This window comes from Plecotus auritus (assembly GCF_963455305.1).
Source record: "Plecotus auritus genome assembly, chromosome: 4".
Lineage (NCBI taxonomy): Eukaryota > Metazoa > Chordata > Mammalia > Chiroptera > Vespertilionidae > Plecotus > Plecotus auritus.
The window spans coordinates 172,575,301-172,597,202 of record NC_137775.1 but is presented as its reverse complement, the minus strand read 5'-3'; the positions used below and the strand labels follow the sequence as shown (position 1 = coordinate 172,597,202).

Genomic DNA, 21,902 nt, shown 5'->3' with positions numbered 1-21,902 from the left:
TACAACATAATTCAAATGTATATTAAAACATACTTAATTACAAACTGCCTTTAGCCAAAAGTAATATTTTGGGGAGAGTTAATAAGTGTTACTGATTTTTAGTTTATTTTTGAAACCAACTAAGTTAAGCAACATGTACACGATTTAAGCAAATACAAATCAATTGTATTTAAATGACTTATAGTTTATTTGAATTCTAAAGGCCTATTCTTCAAACACTGTTCACATTTATGTAGTTAATAGCATGATAATGGCATGAGGATAGGATGTGAGAGCTATGATAGCATTTCCTTGCTTTGCAAACTCTTGCCAATAAAGTACACCAAGGTCACGTGCAATGTCATGTATAAAGGATGGCATCATTCTTGCTGGCACATGGCTTCTCAAGTGTTAACTGATTTTTTTTCTTTTTGGGGATGTGGAAATGCACATTCTCTGCACAGTGAATTCAGGTGCATAACAATGTTGTAGTTTGTACATGGAAGACGAAAAGTTATGGTAACATGTATCTAATTCTAAGAATTCTGCTTGATTCATCTTAATACTATTTGCACTGACACCAGAGACTTATACATTCTGTTGTGCTTTTTGGTTTTGGTAATGTAACACAACTTTCCCCATCTCATTTGCCTTAATACCTGTCAACATTATTTATCTATCAATCAAGCCTCTTGTCCTCACTGGAGTGATAGAGGGAAGGGGGGTCACTTTCTATCAGTTTTTAAAGCAGAAGTGGGTTCCACCACTTCCAAACAGAATGTTTCTAGGGAGAGGCATGGATTTGAGAAAAGGGGGGCCTGGATGCTCTAAGGAAGGAAACAGTTGGAGGCTAGGCACTCTAATTATGATAAATACCTACAGGAAAATACAGTTAATAAACTGCATCTGAATCAAATGATCTGTATTTTAGTTCTCTTCTCATTTATTCATTTCTCCTAGTTCACCAGAGTGCCTTCCAGGGGCAGAATATATAATATATATATATATATATATATATATATATATATATATATATAAATATATATATATATATATTCTAAACCAAGGATATTTTTTTCCATTGATTTTTACAGAGACATTGGGGGGAGGGGGGCAGAGAGACAGAGAGAAACATTGATGTGAGAGACACATGGATTGGTTGCCTCTTGAATGTGCCCTGGGGATTGAACCTGCAACCCAGGAACATGCCCTTGACAGGGAATCAAGCATAGGCTGTCTCTCTACCTACTGAGCAACACCGGCCAGGGCGGGGCAGGGCATTTTAACAGGATCTTATGTCATTTGCCAAATTCTGAATAATTTCTGCTGAGTTTCACTTTGAGAATAATGAAATAATTAGTCACCATCATTTTATTCCAAAAAAAGTCTTTTTCCAATACCTGTTAGTTTGTTCTGAAGGAAAAGAGTGTGATTTTCACATACTTTCTGAGGGAAGACAACTTAGATGAGAAATACTTTGAGTACACAGAGCCAGTGAAAATATTTGGGACTCACATATAATTTCTGCAAATATAACACTAATAATGCCTATATCACAACTTAATATATATGATAGATGCTCTTTGAAGATGCTTATATTAGCATATTTAATCCTTACAACAAACTTTGACTCTAATACTGTTATTACTGCTGTACAACCAAGGGTATTACTAACACAGACTGTGGAGAACATTTTGGGACACTTTGTACAAGTCATCTTTAGAAAAAAAATCTAATAAAAATGACTTGATTGTTTAACTTCTTGGCTCTATTAAGATCTGATAGGCAATTAAATGCAACTTCATTTCCCCACCTTGTATCACTTAGCAAAGAATTCTTTCAGCTCTTTGCCATGAAGTTAATTTGTTCAGACATTATCTAGCATATATTTGAATTTAAAAAATAATTGAGAGAAAGCAATTTCATTTTTACTTTTAAATTAAAGATACCTTCTTGTTTTAGCTGTATCATTCAGTGAAGACATATTAAAAAGTTTAGCAATTCTTTTTAAAAGTTGATCAGTGAAAGTAGTCAGATTCTGGAAGTCATAACAAAGCCACTATATTCTCAGTAATAGGATTAATATTGTACAACATTATTATAACCTAGATAGTTATCTCAACTCTCCACTTAACTGCTCATCACAGTTATAACCAGTCCAATGTAGTTTTTTGTTGTGTCATCTGAAATGTATTTTATTGATTTATTGCAAGCTTTTTCTCTACTCTGCTTCAGATCCTTCATGAAATGATGGAAGAGATTGACTATGATCATGACGGGACTGTTTCTTTGGAGGAATGGATCCAAGGAGGAATGACCACAATCCCACTCCTTGTGCTCCTAGGCTTGGAAAACGTAAGCATTTTCACAGAGCGGGTGCCTCGGCGCTGGGTCTGGAGTTCTCATACGTTTTGGTAATGAATTGACCTGGCTACTTTTTAACCACTGAGCATGTGGTAGGTGCCTGGACCTTTCAATAAGTATGCCCCAGTGCGATTGAACAGTAACTCCTGTGTAGAATACTTGTCATAATGCTTAACTTCTCTCTCCTCGGTTTAAAGTGTAATCTAGTTTACAAACATTATTTTATCTAATGCAAGTAAACCCCAATATTACTGCATTCTGTGGTTCTTCATCCCACACCATATAGCACCCCTCCCCAGGAAGATAATCTACTTAGTTGATAAACAATACTTGGAGGACATAATTATGTATCAAGGTGGTTAAGAGGATACACACACACACACACACACACACACACACACACACACACTTTTTTTTCTTACATATGAGCAGATCAGCCAGGTTTTTGTTCCAAGCCTGTCAAAAGTTTTCTTATATCAGTGCCTCCAGTGGCAATGAAACAGTGCTTTAAGGGAATAAAAATGATCAATAAATATGAAATAAGACTATTGGGAGAAAACAAAAAATTTGACAGAATGTTAACAGTTTAAGTTTTAGTGCATAGTTGTCAAATGACTAGTCACGAAGTTCTAATAGTAATGGTTCCCTGGAGGGAATTTTTATATTTTTAAAGCTAAAGTTTTGCTTATTCTAAATATTGATGAAAATTCTAATATGAGCGAGTGAGAGAAAATGAAGGAATGAGCAAGTCAAACATTTGGTAGTTGGGGGGTTGGATAGGAAAGTGCATATATGAAGACTAAATCATCTATATTTTAAATATCAAGAAAGATTTTGAAATGTTTTTCTTTGAAAACCACTCTTTATAATTTGATTCAGAAATATAGGTATTTGTGAAGTTGTGAAGATAGCATGGTTAAATATAGTCCACAATCTATATGGATTTACCTCAAAATATTTTAAGCAAATATACAATACCTCATCAGTTTCTAGCATAGCAGTAAATTTATTTGCCATAAATGTTCATCAGGATACGGGTGATACATAATTTACTTTATAATCATGTTATTAAATTGATACTTTTTATTTTTAGTCAAAAGACCTGTTTTGGGAGCTTAATAGGAAAAAGCAATTTAGGGTTTCAAAGTAAGTAACCAAATTGGCTCAAAGCTGTATTCCCAGTGATGGCCACTGGAGGGCAGGGCTACATTATTTAAAATTTATGTTCAACTACAAAGATTAGATTTTCCCCTGTACTGAACAATTCTAAAAACATCATCCTTTCTCCTCTAGTTTTTAAAAAACAATAAGCCAACAATCCTTTAAATTTTTATTTAATAAAAATTCATAAGCCATGTAATTATGATCGCAAAACAGAGCATCTATTTGTTAGGAACTCCTTTTTAATCCCAAGGCATGATGTTTTTACAAAGCAGGAATGACACAGTAAGGAGGGCTTTTTTGTAATTGAGATTTATTTCCTTTTCTGCAGGCAGTTAATGTGTTATGTTATTACCTGTAGAGAATTTGATTCATGCTGTCATTTCCCTCTAGGCCATCCCTCTCCCTCCCCCGCCCCCATACACTTTTGCTTATCAAATTGGAACTCTAGAAGCTTTGGGTTGAACTCAGCCATTTAGTGTGGGGCCCAGTCTTGTTATGTTGTCCTAGATATTCATGTCTGTTGTCAATTATGAGTTCAGGGAGTAGATTCTAATTGACATTGCATGTTAAGTCCCACAGTGTATTTGAAAGTGACTGTGGTTTACTAGCCAAATTACACAGATAAGAATATTGCCCTGGGAGAGTAATCCTCACTTCTAATATAAGCCAGAGCAGCTGTGATTTTATTGTCATTTATTTTTCTCCATTAACCAACTTTTAAAAGCTACTCTATTTTAAATCATAGCTGTGCCAGAAATGTAGTTTATCAGAACATGTCAGGACAAATGATTGAGAGTAAGAATCATTTCCTTTCTCTTAGAAGTTCCTCAAACTTTATGATATTCCATATGAAGTGGTACAGTCTCTTAGATCTGCTGGGAAATAGTTTGCATGGCATATGTGATTTTGATTATAATAAAAATCTATACCTGAGACTTATTCTTTCTCTGGTATTTGTCTTGTTCAAAGATATTTCAATTTTGAACGAATTAAAAAAACCCCCACTGTATTTTGTAAGAAACTCTGCTCCAGTGTTTGGAAAACTTTATAAAGGGGCAGTTAGTTCATAATTTACTCTTTGCAGGACTCAACTGTACAGTTCAGAGCAAAAGCAAGCACAGACACTCCATAAATGAAAGAGCATGACTCTGGTTCAGTGAACTACTTTCAAAAACGGGTTGATGGCCAGTTTTGACCCAAGGGCCATAGTTTGCTAACCCCTGATTTATTCTATCATTAATCTGTCATATTACAAACATAAATATTTTCTTTTCTTTAAAATTTTAAAACTTTATCTTTATTATTGAAAGTTTTATAAATGCCTGTCTTTTCCCCCATCCCTCTCCTCCTTCCTCCCACCCCCTCCCCAGCCCTTCACTGCATTGTTGTCTGTGTTCATGGGTTATGCATATAGGCATATAAGTTATTTGGTTAATCTCTTTCCACTCCACCACCCACTTTCCCTCTGAGAATCTTCAGTCTGTCCCATGCTTTTATATCTCTGGATCTATTTTGTTCATTAGTTTGTTTAGTTCATTAGCTTCCACATATGAGTGAGATCATGTGATACTGGTCTTTCTCTGACTGGCTCATTTCGCTTAGTATAATACTCTCCAGGTCCCTCCATGTTGTCTCAAAGATTAAGAGCTCCTTCCTTTTTAAAGCTGCATACTATTCCATAGTGTAAATGTACCACAGCTTTTTTATCCACTCATCTACAGATGGGCACTTGTGCTGTTTCCAGAGCTTAGTTATTGTAGATAACACTGCTGTGAACATAGGGGTACATATAATCTTTCTGCTTGGTGTTTCAGGCTTCTTAGGATATATTCCTAGGAGTGGGATCACTGAGTCAAATGGCAGCTCCATTTTTAATTTTTGGAGGAAACTCTACACTGTTTTCCATAGGGGTTGTACCAGTCTTCAAACACTAAGATTTTAAATTTTGTTTTTAGTCACTTAAAAGAAAGAAATCTGGTAATTTTTATTTATCTCAATTAGAAAACCCCAGCAAGCCATGAATACTAATGAAGAAAGTGCACAGAAACAGTGAACATCATCAAATCAGTCTCCACCCTGGCTCTGTTATTAACTAGGTTATTTTGCTTTTTGCCTGCCTGTCATCCTTTCTGGACATACAAAGAAGTTAGTCAAGGATATTCCTTTCCTTCTAATAGTCTTTCAGTACAGACAGTCCTTTTCCAGGAAAAACAAGATAATTAATAATGCACAAATTCCTGAAATCTGCAGTCTTAGATCTTTACTAGATTTTTCAAGGAAAATTCCTAAATTTATATTATTATATAAATAGGAATACACATTTAAATTGGAGCCTTGCTTGTAGCACAGCTACCTTGACTTCTTAATCTTGAATTTTTGTACTCACATCTGACCTGTATGATTTTTACAATGAGGTATCCTATATAATAAAAGCCTAATATGTGAAGTGTCTTGTCAACTGTTCAACCAATCAAAGCCTAATATGCTAACAATATGCTGAGGCTGCTCAACTGCTCGCTATGACGTGCACTGACCACCATAGGGTAGATGCTATGACTGGTAGGTTAGCTTGCTGCTGGGGTTGTGAAATCTGGTCTGGGCAAGACAGAGGCTGGACACACCCTGGAGCCCTCCCGTGGTCCCTCTCTGCCCCCAATCAATCATGCACCAGTAGGGTCCCTCAGCCTGGCCTGCACCCTCTCATAATCAGGAACCCCTGGGGGATGTTAGAGAGCCAATTTTGGCCCAATCCCGCAGGTCACTCCCCTGGGGAGGGTGCCAGATGCAGAGCTGGCGAACGCTGCTGCAGTGGGGCCAGGAAGAGCAGGAACGGCAGGTAGGAGCTGCAGGTGGTGTTGGACTGTGGGCTTCAGCCCAATCCCTGTAGGCTACCCTGAGGGATCCCACCTGTGCATGAATTTGTGCACCTGGCCTCTAGTGTGTGTGTGTATACACACACACACACACACACACACACACACACAGTATATATATTTCGCTATTTGTGCTCAGAGAATCCTGCTCTTTAATCCCTATAGGTAGTTAATACATTGCCATGCTTGGAATGCTTTAGGACACTGTGTTTCTCTTGGCCTGACTCAATAAAGTAAAAGGAATCCTTTGGTTTGCCTCCTGATTGCTGATGAAGTGAGATCCCCGATGAAAGTTTTGAGCACAATGGAAGGGAAAAGGTGGTGTATTAATAGATTAAGCTGTGTTCAGAAAATTTAAGTTCCACACTCTCTTTGGTAAAATTTAATTTGTTTGAGTTGCTGTTTTGTTCATACATGGCTCAATCTTGAAAGGTGTTAAGCTGGATAAATTCAACAGTTCTTGAGATTCCAGATTAGTCATTCAAGGAGAATGACTGTGGTGTTAGGCACTGTTGAGTTTGCATTTGAATCCCAAGGATGCCAGGGTACTGAGCCTGTCTTCAGGAAGTGTGATCTGGAGAGAAGGAGCTGATTGCATCTCCAGTCAGAATTTTAAAACTTTTCCCTGCATTCCCTTTGCTCAGGTCTGATAGAGCTTATCATTTAGTCTACAACAGAAGTTTCTTTCATATTTCTAGAAAAGTGAAGTAATTTAATAGCGCTTATTATTTAATGAGTTGGAATTAATTTGCAATGTTATTTCTTCTCTATGTTATACCTGCAGTCAGTTGAAATGGTACCTGGCTAGGTGTGGGAGTAGGGGCATTTCTGTGGAGACATCGGTGGAAATTATCCTGGAGGTCTTTTGAAAACATGATATCCTATCTAATAAAAGAGTAATATGCAAATTGACTGTACCTCCCCTACACCCACAAGCCACGCCTACCAGCCAATCAAGAGCACATATGCAAATTAACCCAACCAAGATGGCTGCAGCCACGGAGTGAGCAGGAGGCTTGGGTTTCCCCGGCAATGGAGGAAGCCAAGCTCCCGCAGCCCTGGACTCCACTCAAGGCTACAAAGTTTTAATTATAGAAGATAAATAGATAACAGGGCCTCCGCTTGGGTCGCCGGAGGGCGTGGCTGGCCTGCAAACCACCACAGGCCCCTCGTCCAGGCCGCCCCATGCCCCAAGGGAGCCCCCACCCTGATCCGGGACACCCTTCAGGGCAAACCAGCCGTCCCCCACCCTTGCACCAGGCCTCTATCTTATCTAAAAAAAGAGTAATATGCAAATTGACCATCACTCCAACACACAAGATGGCTGCCCCCATGTGAACATAAGATGGCCACCACAAGATGGCCACCACAAGATGGCCAGCAGGGGAGGGCAGTTGGGAGGGACCAGGCCTGCAAGGGAGGGCAGTTAGGGGCAATCAGGCTGGCAGTGGGGCAGTTAGGCATCAATCAGGCTGGTAGGGGAGTGGTTAAGGGGCAATCAGGAAGGCAGGCAGGCAAGCAGTTGGGAGCCAGCAGCCCCAGATTGTGAGAGGGTGCAGGCTGGACTGAGGAACACACCCAACCCCCTGCCCCCGTGCACGAATTTTGTGTACCAGGACTCTAGTTATTTATAATAGTCCTAGTACAGTTGAACACTATATGTGATCTTGAATGTATGTATTCAGGGGAAAAAAATGAAAACTTTAGACATTACTATTGATAATGAAATACATTTCAAAAGTTGCAAAGGGCATTTTTCCTTTGAAACCTCCGTTTGACTTCTAGGGGATTAAAAAGAGAGGAAGACCCGGTGCTTCTTGTGATCTTGCTTCCTTTTCATCGAGCATGTCTCTGTCACAACCACATCACTGAGCTGCTTTTTTATAAAATACAGTATTTTATAAACATTAGAAAGACATTTCTGTAAGAACAAGATTTTTATGAAATAAAGTATGGTAAGCATACAAACATCCTTCTGAACTCTTTTGGCTAAAACATTAGAATGTTACAAAGCTCAACCCAATAACATTGATCGTATTTGCTGTTTATATAACACCAGGCATCTGAGGAGCTAAATTGACTTCACAGGTATTGTATAATGAAAGCCCACACCATGGCCTGGGAGAGGAAAGTGGCTGCGTTCATTTTACTAGAGAGGAAGACAAGAAGGGTGAAATGGCTTATCCACATTTTCAGAGGAGGCCAGGAATCAAGCCTTCCACATTTCCTTCCCTTTTCTTCCTTATAAAAGTACTTCTTTTCTATGACAATAAATATTTATTTGCAACAGAAGTACTGATAGGGACATTCTCAACTGGCTGATAGAATATAGCAAGGGACAGATTCTTCTCCTCCCCCACCAAGTTTATAATCTTAATAAGACAAGACAAGACATGAAAATACAGAGTTGGAGTATAATTTGCACTGCTGAGAAGCAGTTGGCTCCTAGTTTCAATTTCTCCTCTTGAAGTCACATACATATTTCATCTTTTGCATATTTTGGCAATATATCCGGCTAAGAGCTATAAAGCTATTTAATTTGTTTTTTTGGTAAAGCATTTTATGTCTGGGTAATGGATTTGTACATCACGTGCAGCCTGTAACATGGCTAAGTGTTCTGATTGACAGAACACCCACGCTCAGACTTGTTTATTTTTGATAAGGAAAATGCCAGCTAACTTAGTCCATATGTGCTCTTCAACAGAATGAGGCTAATTCCCATGTAATGGACAATCATTTAAAAATAAAATGACAAGGATGATAAGAACAGCAATACATATGAAAATTGGATTTTTCCTTTCTTCTTTTCACTTAAAATGTTTTTTAAACATGAAACCATTAGCTTTATCAATATGTTTTTGAAAAATTAACAACCTCATTACTTAAACTTTTCACATCAGGATGTTTTATTCTTAAAAATATAAACAGTTTGAAAAATATAGCAAAGTTAAACAGTTAGATAAAGCATTCTGTTCATATGATAAACATACTAGAAATCTTATGACTCAAGCAAACAAGAGCTGGGCCCAGAAATTGCTACAAAGCCTATTTCATATGTTTTGGAAGAAAATTAAAACACTTATGCTTCCTGAAGCCCCCTCCAGGACACCTTCTGCATAAGTGCTTTTGTTGAGAGCTTGCTTCTTCTTTGTCAGAAGCATGAATCAGCATTGTCAAGAACTGGAAGGGGTCTGAAATTTTAGCCTCCTTACAAGATAACAAGTAAGCTTGCCAGTTTCATTCTGGATGCTAACAGAGGACATGAAACTCCTGGGTCAGAGACTAAGGACGTGTTAGCTCACAGCGAAGCAAACAGGAGCTTCATGCCTGAGCCAGTCCTTTGGGCCCAAGAAGTCTCAGAAGGGTGATAGATTCCGGCCCAAGTAATTCCTGTGCAGACCATCAGAGCTTGGAACCACGCCTTAGGGAAACTAAGTCTTTTATATTGTGCAGGAAATAAACCTGCTTAAACTTTGCTGAGATGGATGAGATGTTAATTTTATTTTAACCCACCCTCTACTCTGGAGGGACACACAACTCCTTGTTTAAAGCTGTTTGAAAAGATAGTCTGGGAAAAAAAGGACAGTTCTTTTGCTTACAAAATGTACAGAAATTTAAGAGGCCCATGGAGCATCATCTCCCAGGAAGCAGTTCCACTAATGTTTCATATTCTGATGCAAATTTGACATTTCTGGTTCTAATCTGAGATCTAATTATTATGGATCTAATCTGGTTCAACGAATTTGGTGGTGTATCTCTTCACTGGAAATAAGAAAAAGTTGCTAGGAAACATTATTAATATTTTTTAATCAAGAGAAATAAGATGATCTGGACATGTTTATATTATTCCACTGCTAGAGAGTATGTGCCCCAGCACATAGTAGGTGCTCAAAAATTTATTAGGTTAATGTATTTCTTAATATTTATTTACTACAACTTGGCCACTTATGACCTATAAAGGTTTTGATATAATACCAATAAATGATATCTAAAATTAGTTGAATTTAATACAGTTTGGTGGATGATACATAAAGACTAGATATTATGAGAAAATAATGTTAACAAAAGTAACGATGTGTAATAACTTTACTTAGTACATTTAAACTTCTCATAAGGAGTTCAGGACATTCATAAGCATCATCATTTCATTTTATTTTAATCTTGAACAATGCAGATGTGATTAAATACCTATTAAGTGATGTAGCTATTATGATATTTTATAGTGTTTTACTTAGAAGAATAAATAGTAACTGCAATTATTTTGCTAAAATGTGAATTAATATAAACTTAAGGTTTTATTGTGGCAAATAACTATAGTGATTATTGTAAACAAATACAGTAATACAGTTTTAATATTTTACTACCTTCCTATGAGATTACAATTATTCATATTTTATTTTTTTTAAAAAAGAGGAAACAATGATTATGTAATTTAAGTCTTTAAAAAGTTAAATTTAAAAAATTTACTCTTGGAGACATACAAAATATATTAATATAAACTATAACATGTAGGGAAATCCTTAGAATAGCCTTAGACTAGCACAAATAATTGACCATTAAGTGTTATTCCTTATCCCATCCTTCAGCCTTCTGACAAGATCTAACCACCGACGTAAAATTTGCATATTCCCACTACTAAGCAAGTGTTAACATTTTCTTTCCAAGCTTTCATTTGTGAGGCCCTTTCACTCATTTCTCTTTCTTTATTCATTTATTTGTTTATGGGATTGTACTAACGAGAAAGTATTCAAAGGCGAGGCAGACACATCCCTCAGTTTGGTAGGTCATCATGACAGTTTGGGACATGCTGATGAACCGCTGACATTAGACAAAAATGTGTGGGTTGCTATAGCATCCAAGATTTGTTAGCAGGATTTCATTCCACCAGCGCACATGTGGTTTTCTAGACTCCGTGGCGACCTTGGAGAAAGTCAGGGATGAAATAACAGATTGTCTTCAAGTGCTTCAGTCCAGCTCTGAATTTTATTGGCAGTTACATATTCCACTGTTTATTTCATTAAGTGCAATCTGTTTCTCTTACGTCCTGGGCAGAACGTGAAAGATGATGGACAGCATGTGTGGAGACTCAAGCACTTTAACAAACCTGCCTACTGCAACCTCTGCCTGAACATGCTGATCGGGGTGGGCAAGCAGGGCCTCTGCTGCTCCTGTGAGTATGTTGTTCCGCCTGGACATCATCACCTCCAGCGAGGAGAGGTGGAGATTTATGGAAATGTCCCATTTGTAGATGGAGACCTAGGGAATGAGCCTGACCCTTCCTGTAACTATGATTTATACTTCCCTGTGGTATACTTCTGAATGTTGAGGCCACTCTCCTTTCAACTTTCTTCAGTTTTAGAAAACGCTCACTTAGAAAAAAGCTAAGGACATTTTCCAGTTCATTAGCCATATTCTTTTCCCTGTAGTTTAATTTTACTCATTGTTTCCATTTCTACTGAGATTATTATAAACATTTCCATAAGTTTCTCTTATTTATATCTATTTCAGATTTATCCTTTTCTTTTCTCTTTTTTTCTTTCTAAGTTAGCCACCTTATTCCATTGATTTCTCATAATGAGTTAGCTCCTTCAGGTCTTTAAAAAAAAACAACAGGTAAATTAATTGACTCACTTTGCATTCAAATTAAGAAATCACAAGAAATACAAACTAATCTTACAACGTAGGCACATTATTTTTAATGCTATTGTGAGGAAACTTCCTATGTGATTAATGGATATTGGAATCCAAAGCCTTGCCAGTTCATGAGTTGTGGGTGTTATTTTCAGTTCAGTACATTTATTTTTTCAGTTTTAATTGCATTCTATTAAGTGAGTCATGCCCAATAGAATTTTCTAATAGTTTACTTTAAAATTAATTTATAAGTCACCTAAGAGTTTTTAAATCAGCACCATGTATGTCTGAGAAACTTCTACATCCCCTGATGCCTCTGTTAAAACAGAGGGTATGCTGTGTCCTCCTCACCTAAGTGTGAGGTTGTCTTGGTCAGGTGATTTGTCCATCCACACCCTTTTCGGCTATGGAACTGTCAAGTTTATTAAACACATGCCATTTTTGTGTGTTTATATTAAATCTAATCTCTTACTTGGCTTCCATACAATACGTCATTTTCAGGTATTATTTTTAGCAAGCAGTTTCTTTGGTAGTATATTTGAGAATTTGAGACTTTCTCTCAGATGTATTATCTCACATTAAAAAACATGCTTCAGGGCCACATTTAAGTGTTTTCTTGTTTAAGGATTTTAATAAGTTACATGAAATTGTCAGGTGTTGACTCCAGCTTTTAAATGGTGGTTCCATTTGAAAGGTTTGTTTCACTAGAACATTCTCCATGTACAGGGGAAGTACTTTGTTTTAAAGTTCTAGTATTTGTAAGGAAAATTATTTTTCATGGTAGATTTTATTGATGGGAGCATAGGAAACACATAACTTTCAAATAAGGTGAGAGATGTTAAGGTGAGAATTTTTGCTCACAAATTTTAAGTGGCAAATGCAGTATCCTTCATATTATTGTCCATATGGAAGACAAAAGAAAAGAGAGTGTGTTTTCTTCCTCAGTGTTGCAAATGTGGATAAAATGGAAAAGTTTTACTATATAAATATTATGTGGATTAGACTTTTTTGTTTTAATTTTATGCAGTGGTTAGTTTTTGTTTGTTTTGTTAAGAGGGCTACATGGTTGTTTTTATTTAATTTTTATCCATACATTTGTACATTTAAAACTCTTAGTTGTTCTTTTATTAAAAGAACATCTGTACATAGCCCTAAGTTATTTTCATAACCAAGCCATGAAATAGTTTGAAGATGTCAATGAAATATATGTCTTGGTTTTATGTCACAATTTATATGTGTACATATACATAGATATGTTTTTATGTGTATAAATGCATATTTGCATATAAATATACATTTTCTTTGCATTTGTGTATGTGTTTTTATAACATGCTGCCTCACAAAGGCTGTTTCTTTTGGACAAACAATGCCATGAGGACAAACGAGGAGGGATGGACTGTCTCTAAAGGCCTGGCTTGTATGATGAAATCTATTGTCTGGAAATAGACTAATCAGCCATTTAAGGTTTAGATAAATCAATGGACCAAATAGCATAAACTCATGGGCTTTTATTCCCATGACTGCCAGCTGCTCTCATGCCTATACTTTGTAAAATATAGATCTCTTTTCCTAGCAAATGACACCAAGACATTTGGCAGTCATCAATTTGTCTTTAATATATACATATTTTTTTTTGTCATCTGGAGGTTATTGTGAAAAATTTGAGGGAGTTCTGATTTCATTAAGCATTTCCTGCTATGCCATGATAGAGGAGTCTTGGTTTTTCACATGCATAATATTTCCTGTGCTAATTGGTCTTTTGTATTCCATGGTAAAAACAGTCCACTTGGACTTTTCCTTGATGTGGCTGATTGGATTGATTAGGGAGCAGGGGATATGAAATGAGATTCTGTTAATGTCATTCTTTCCCTATAAAATGGCAAGCAGGACCAGGATGAGCTCTGAGTCTGTGTCCATGTTCCCTTGCAGTTTGCAAGTACACGGTGCACGAGCGCTGTGTGGCTAGAGCGCCTCCTTCTTGCATCAAGACCTATGTGAAGTCCAAGAAGAACACTGATGTAAGTGTGTGGCAGGGCTGGCTTCCTGGGGGCGGTGTCTATGGTTAATGGAAGTCTCCTCTGACCATCACATTCTTGTTCTGTTCTAGGTCATGCACCACTATTGGGTTGAAGGCAACTGCCCAACCAAGTGTGATAAGTGCCATAAAACTGTCAAATGTTACCAGGGCCTGACAGGACTGCATTGTGTTTGGTGTCATATCACAGTGAGTAACACTGGAAAACACATCTCTAGAATCCACTCATTTTGAAGACTCTATCTCAACTGTCCAAGAGTCTGACCCCGGAAGAGCACCCTGTATTCAGACTAAGCATTATTTCATCTGGCTCCCAAAGGGATAAGGTTTGGAGTCAGATTTGTCCTCATACAATCCAGAATTTTAGAGCTAGTGACAACCTCAGAGGTAATACTGTCATACACTTTGCAAATTGTGCTCTGTGGAGCCACAGCCAGGTGTGGGCAATGAGCATGGGATCCTGATTGGATAGCGTTCATCTCACCACCCCTCCACAAGCCTATTTTGGTAGAGTCTTCTATTTTATATATGTAAATTCATTTTAATCTCATAATCTCTGGTTTGAAAAGGGTAGAAGAGTGAACAATGTGGTGCAAAGTTTAATTATATGGTAAAGATACTAAGGTCAAGGAAAGCTAAGCAAATTGACCTTGACCTCATGGCTAAGTAGAGAGGCAAGTGGGTTCATATTTAGTTATTGATGCTTCTAAGAAATTACTTATCCCTTCTTTACAACATGCTGTTATGCTGTTCCCTTAGTTCAATCATAAAATGAAAGGTAAGAGATGTACAGGTAAATTCATTTATGGTATTGACAATAGAAAAAGAAGGGGCAAATTGGTCTTTCCTGGAAAACTTTAGGACTTCACCTGGTTTGCATGATTGTTAAAGCCAACTTCAAATAACCTCTGGAATAAATGCAGTTGTTAGATGGTACCGCTAGTGTTTCATCTTTATTTTCTGGAGATTAATTAGAATGGCCATTTTCAAGAATAGCCATTTTTGACAACATAATAAAAAATTATTTATAGGACTGGGTGTATCTTTTTTCCCAATTGGTTTCATTTTGTTTTGTTTCTAGCTAGTGTTTGAGTTCTCTTGTTATAGGACAAATTGTTCTTGCTTTTGTGGGAATGAAACAGGTAGGAGCTCTCTTTCCGTTAAGCAAATGAGTTCCTCTGTAGTGTCCTTCACTCCTTCCACCCCATTTAAAATTTTTTTTCTTAAATACACACAGACACACATAGGTTAATGAGACAAACTGTGACTTTCTTTTCAAAAATAAAATTAAATATTTTTTAAAGTGAACACATTTTCTTCAATTGTTTTCAGATACTAAATTGTATTTACATTTGAAACTTCCTCAGTTATGAAAAACAGTTTTATTTTTGAAGTATTTAGTTATTATAATAGGGTGTCCAACAATGATTTAAATTACATGTAAGAATTACTCAAATATGCTGAGTCCTCAGTTTTAAGAAAACCAGGATTTTATTTTTTAAAAATTTATGCATATTAAAAATGGTCATTTTTTTCCTTATACCTCTGTGAAATATATAGATTTTATGGGAGCCTGCTCCTCTTATTTTTCCTGTGTATACTGCATCTTTCACTGGTTACTTTTTTCCTAGTTACATTTTCAACAGAAACTGAAACTAGAGAATATCAGAATTTATTTCTTCTTTTTATTTCAAGTTATTTTCTCAAAAATTTCAAATGTCTTAAGTTTATTCTTTTTCTTTTCCTGAAAAAATAAGTGTTTTAAATGTGTACTCAGCTTGAACACTAAAAATATGCATTGCTACCTCTCCTAATAGCAAAGCTTTAGAACTTTCAGAATTTTTTTTTATTTGATGCCTCTTCTCCTGTCTGCATTTAATCATTATGAAGTATATCTTCCACCCTCTCCATTCTATGTGAATCATTCTCTGCAAAGTTCCCATTACTAGTGGTTCCCTACTGATACAGCATTTTGAAATTATTTTCGTTTTGTATTCCATTTTGTTTTTCTCATTTTTTTGTGTGTGTTAATAGTTTCTTTCATCTATGACTCCAAAATCTACATTTCTAGCTCAACCATTTACCAGTTAGACATTTATATTTGGTCTTGATCCTGGCCCTAACTTTGCAAGAAATTAGGCCCCTTTTTTTACAAGACAGAAGAGTTCTACTTCCGAATAAGCTTTACTTTTTAAAAGTTGATGGATTTTTATGTTTAAATCAGTTCAGACAACAGGCCCTAACATCTTATTCTTAACTAAAGATCAATATGTACATGAAGATACTTTTATTTGTTCACCATGGCAGAACACAGTCTAAACCAAGCATGTCAAATTCAAAGGCTAACACAGGCCAAATTAGGTTTAAGTTAATGTGGGCTGCAAAAAACAAAAGCTTCAATTTTCATAGAAACATAGGTTTATTTTGATAGAGACATGCTGAATGCAAAGGGCTGAAATAAATGAGTAATCGTTAACATAAAATAATAGATCATTTTAATAAAAATTAATATTTTTTGTTGAACATTAACTTACCAGACACTGAATAACTGCACAAATTATTAAGCATAACACAAATAAACCTATTTTTTCTTGTTCTCCAAAAGCAAAATATTTCCTGTTGCTCACACCAAATAAATCAGTACAAGACTAATGACGTGGCAATTCAATCGGCTGCTAAAATATTCGCTGCTGGTATTAGTGGAGAGAAATGGTGCACCTGCATGTAAGGGAAATGAATGCAGCACAATTATAATAATCAGTCATTAGCGAACGTTGTATTTCATTATTAATAATTATGTATAACAGGATATTGTAAAAATTAAGTTATGAAATTTTTATTAAAATGTTTCTTACACACTGTTTTATTGGTTGGGCCACAAAAATATTCATTGTGGGCCACATGCGGACCACGGGCTGTGAGTTTGACATCCTTGGTCTAAACTGTCAATGTCTTTATATTCCTCAGTTCTATTCAGGAAATAAGCCAACCATGAGCACTGTGGTTTAAGGCAGAATCAGAAAAAAATGGCCGTCCTCTTACTAAGTTGTTTCCATCCTGAGGCTTCCGGCCCACCTCAAGCTTATTTGCTGTAAACCTTGGTCTCCAGGGTCCCATGGGTATTTGGGTTGTGAAACAAGAATCGCACAAAAAATAAGAGAGTTCTCATATATTCAGAAAAATATATAACCTTATCAAAAGTAGCCTCTGAGTACTTTTGGATTTTTTATTTGAAGCAATTATAAGAACTAATTAATATATTGATTTTGTACCACGGTTAAACAGAATAATTTACTAAGACCATTTATATATTTAGTATAATTCATACTTTCTTCTTTAACCATGGTGTGAAAATTTTAGTGTCAAGTTGATTTGCTCTTGACTGATGCTAACCTACTACTACTGATTGCCTTTAAACAAGCTGAATCTTCTTTATGTCTTCATACATCCCAGAAAGTGCTCTTCATGTAGCAAAGAGCTAGCAGAAGTTGTGACATTGATGGAATATGGCACCATCGATGTGGAGCTTTAAGAAAGCCTATCTGTATAAAGTCCAGGAGGAATAAATTGCAGAGAGAAACAGAGAATGGAAGTTGACTTCATTTCAGGGTTTTCCAAATGCTATTACTTCCTTTTATATATTACCTTTGGAAATAGCTTGAGTCTTAGAAGTCAGACTGATCAGATTATTAAGATGGTCATTCTCCAACTAATAAGATAGTAGCTGTGTCATCTTGGGCCAGGTATATAAAGGTTTTGGGTCATTTCCTAATTTGTAAAATAGAGTTAGTGATATCTATATTATAGTATTGTTAATAATAATTCAATAAGTAGATGTGTTTAGGACAGAACCCCATACGTAGTAAGTGCTCAGTAATGGACAATTATTATCATAGTGAAACCTAGGTAAAATATTATGTAGGGTCACAAAACCCAACTCCTGGCTCTCAGAAGACACTGCATGAATATTACTCATGCCATTTCTCTGGAGGGATCTGTGGTTGCCCAAAGTTGGAACAGCAGTTCCAGTTCTGAAAACATCCAGAACCATGTGATCCCCATTCTAACCAAATGAATCCTGAGAGCAACTATTCTAACTCTATCAGACATGGTATCATCATGCTCCTAGTAATTGGAAATAGAGTTAGAAGTCTATTTATTTTATTCTTGTCTTTCACCTTTATCTCCTATAGCCAACCCATCACTGAGACTTGAAATTTTCTCCTTAAAATATCTCGCTCTGTCTCAGATTACAGTTTTTGTCTCCATCGTTCACAGCCCAAGTGCAAGCTCTTAGCACCTCTTAACTAGATTAGATCTGAATCTCTTGGCTTATCTCCCTAACAGAAGGTACTTTTCCTATAATGCAGGCTGCTTATCGCCTCCAGAATCATTTTCTGAAAATACTAGTTTATTATCATACGCCACCTTCAGCAACCTCTAATAGTTCCGTGGTAATAAATGCAACCCTCACCTCCTATCCTGACCTGCTTTTCAGTTCCTCAAATATCCGACCCTAACCTAAGGCACATGGCATATATACTGTTCCTTTTTATGGTGTCCCTTATGTAGCTCTGCATATTGGTTGACAGTCCCTTGGGAAGGCCATGCTCCCCCGCTACCTGATACTGTGCTTACTCTAATCCCTTCAGTGTACCCACTTTAAATTTTTATGACATCTCAAGAACATATTAAATTCCATAACTTTCTTTTTTTTTTTAAATATATTTTATTGACTTTTTTACAGAGAGGAAGGAAGAGGGATAGAGAGTTAGAAACTTCGATGAGAGAGAAACATCGATCAGCTGCCTCCTGCACATGTCCTACTGGGGATGTGCCCACAACCAAGTTACGTGCCCTTGACCGGAATCGAACCTGGGACCCTTCAGTCCGCAGGCCGACGCTCTATCCACTGAGCCAAACCGGCTTTGGCTCCATAACTTTCTTGAACATTTCCTTGACATACTATTTCTTTTTTTTTTCTGAATACTGTCTGCACTTTTAATCCACACCAAAAGGAAAGGCTGAGATGCTCTCCAGTGGTTGTATGTCTCATGCTGACATTGTCTATACTGCTAGACTACCATCTGATCCAGCTCTGGTCCAATATACACGTTATTTCCCTAATCACCCAAAGTTCTTGATGGAATGCTTAATTTAGAGAAGGTCCTCTCTAAGTTAAATTTAATGACTGATATACCGTACTACTTTCTTACTATGAATGTATATTTTACATATATAACTTAAATTCGGTTTTTAAAGCAATCTTGCAATATTCAAATATACATCAGCTATGCAAGTAAGTTGAGACAAATTTTTAAAGATATAAACCCATTTTAACACCTCCTTTTAAGTAGGTACCTCTGATTTCCTGATGTTACTCTATTTTGCCATCTTGTAGTTATAAAGATAGGCTCTTTGAACTGAATTCTATCTTCAGCAAATCTAACCAGTTAAGGAAATAAAAACAGAAAAATCCTGTTATAACAGGTCATGTGTGGTCGATGCCGGCAAGATGTGCAAAGGGCCCTGCCCCTCTGTCCTTCAGTGACTGGAAACTGCGGCCAAGATTAAAAATCAGTACTTTCTCACCGGGTGCACACAAGAATTTTTATCTCAGATCCTGCTATCTGTAAGGGCTCCTTAGAGTCTGCATCCTCAGTGTTAGAGAGGTTGTGCAGGTTCAGAAAGCGAAAGCTTTTTCTCTGGGAAACCCTGGTACTAAGAGCCTGCAGACACATAGTCTGTCCTTGGTTTCACACTGATGGGCATGCTTGTTTCCTAGGACGACCACACCAAAATACTACAAAATGCGTGATCTAGCCTCATTCTCTCATTGTTCTGGAGGCTAGACATCCAACATCAGATGTCAAACGGGACCATGCTCCCTCTGAAGGCTGTAGGGTAGAACTCTTCCTTGCCTCTCTCTTCCTAGTTGCGGTGGTTGATGGCAATCCTTGTTATTCCTCAGCTTGCAGCTTCATCACCAAATCCCAAACTCTGTGGTCACATGGCCTTCTTCCCTCCATGGCTGTCTCTCTGTGCCCAGATTTCTCTTGTTCTATAGGGATTCCACTCACTGGATTGGAGCTCAAAGTAATCCAGTGTAACTTCATCTGAACTTGAACACATTCATAGGTACCAGGAAGGAGGATTTCAACATATCTAATCTGGGGCATCTAATTCAACCCATAACACTTGGTAATCCATTATCTCTAAGTCCCAAATTCCAGGGCCACGATTTAGTCTAAGAAAATTGATTTAAGTACAATAAGTTAATAATACATTTAAGCCAGTCACTAATTTTATTTTGAAGAAAATATGCATTTTCCAAATCAGTGTTCATTTAATTAGCCCTGTTTTTTTTTTTTTTCCCCCTGGGGTTTCAACTGCTTCTTTATCTTCAACATCTCTTGCCTCTTGACAAAGATCAGCAGTTCCTGATTAGATTAGACCACTTTTTTAGAAGGAGTTAACATGCTGCTGACAAGCAGAGCTGCTAATTATGGATGAATGTGTAAAGGTACTTTTATTTCAGATAATGCAGCCAGGAGTTCGTGGCTACAGTACAAGTAGCCTTAACCCCAAGGCAGGGAGTTAGCATAGAAGACTTTCTAGGTTGAAGGACATAGAAATGCCCCTTCTGTAGAGTTCTGTCATCACCCACCATCAGTCAGCACTCTTTATACTCCTATCCTGGGTTGCTCAGTAACTGTGACAGAGGTAAGTTTATTGTGAAATTTAATTTAACCGTGGCTTAAAAGGGGGAGCTTTTGAGTCACAATTGCAATAAGATGCACATAGTTTCTCTTTTTTGTTTTGAATAAGACATGTTATTCATTTTTAAAATCTTTTTTAACATGTATAATTTTAAGTGATAATATTTCACATTAAATTGATATGGAAAGGGGCAGGAGAAGTCCCTAGAGGCATTTAAATAAACAACTGTTACTTTAGCAAATCTGTATGATTCCAATAAAACCTACCGCCTCAATTTTTTTTAACATAATCACTATTTAATGTACTATGTTATAGCATCTCAGTTTAAACGTATGACCAACATTGATTCAAATATATGTTTAGGTTTATATATGTTGAAAAGTACCACATTGTATGATTATGCACTAGATTAATGTGGAGCTGATAAATACAGTATAAAGGTACATTTTTATAATGATAATCATCTTCTTATATTTATATCCTGCTCCTACTGAGATGAATCTCTGGTTACATTTACATATTGAATTACAAAGTTAAAACTAATGATGGGATCAATTATGCCCCATACTGAGCTGTGCACTTTCGAATGACTTTGAGAAAACAGGAGGGTCAAAAAAAAAAAAAAGCATCCACAGTGCACAGTGGTTGCAAGATTATGCTAAGGAAGAACTTCAATGGACAATAATATGTGTTTGTCAAAGAAATCAGGCTTTTTTTGGTATAAAATCTAAAGCACATTTTTAATATAAGTATTTCTGAGAATTAGGAAATATATTGGCTGTGTCATGAAAGTTGCTGCGTGGTTTATTTAAGGTGGATATATAAGGGCAAATGTAATATGCATCTGTTTATGATCCTGCTTGTTTGTTCTTATAATTCTTTTAATGTACCTATAAAGCATTTACTGTTGTTGAGTTGAAATATAATCTGTCCTATGTTTGCTGTTGTCATGCAAAATGTGAGAGTGTCCTCTCTCTCCTTTCCCAGCTGCATAATAAATGCGCTTCTCATCTAAAACCTGAATGTGACTGCGGACCTTTGAAGGACCATATTCTACCACCCACAACAATCTGTCCAGTGGTTCTGGTGAGTTTCCCTTCTCATCATGTTGCTCTAACTTAGGGTTCCTATGACTG

At 36.7% G+C, this 21,902-nt stretch overlaps 1 protein-coding gene across 4 annotated transcripts in view; it reads left to right on the top strand.

The window, feature by feature from the left end:
- DGKB (diacylglycerol kinase beta) overlaps positions 1-21,902 on the top strand; it is a 554,780-nt gene that overhangs the window by 160,019 nt on the left and 372,859 nt on the right. For all 4 annotated transcript variants that reach the window (XM_080663708.1, XM_080663707.1, XM_080663710.1 and 1 more), the window contains 5 exons: positions 2,215-2,334; positions 11,433-11,550; positions 13,941-14,029; positions 14,119-14,235; positions 21,754-21,852. In XM_080663708.1, coding sequence (XP_080519834.1) covers positions 2,215-2,334; positions 11,433-11,550; positions 13,941-14,029; positions 14,119-14,235; positions 21,754-21,852 — 543 coding nt within the window. The remainder of the gene's footprint in view (positions 1-2,214; positions 2,335-11,432; positions 11,551-13,940; positions 14,030-14,118; positions 14,236-21,753; positions 21,853-21,902) is intronic.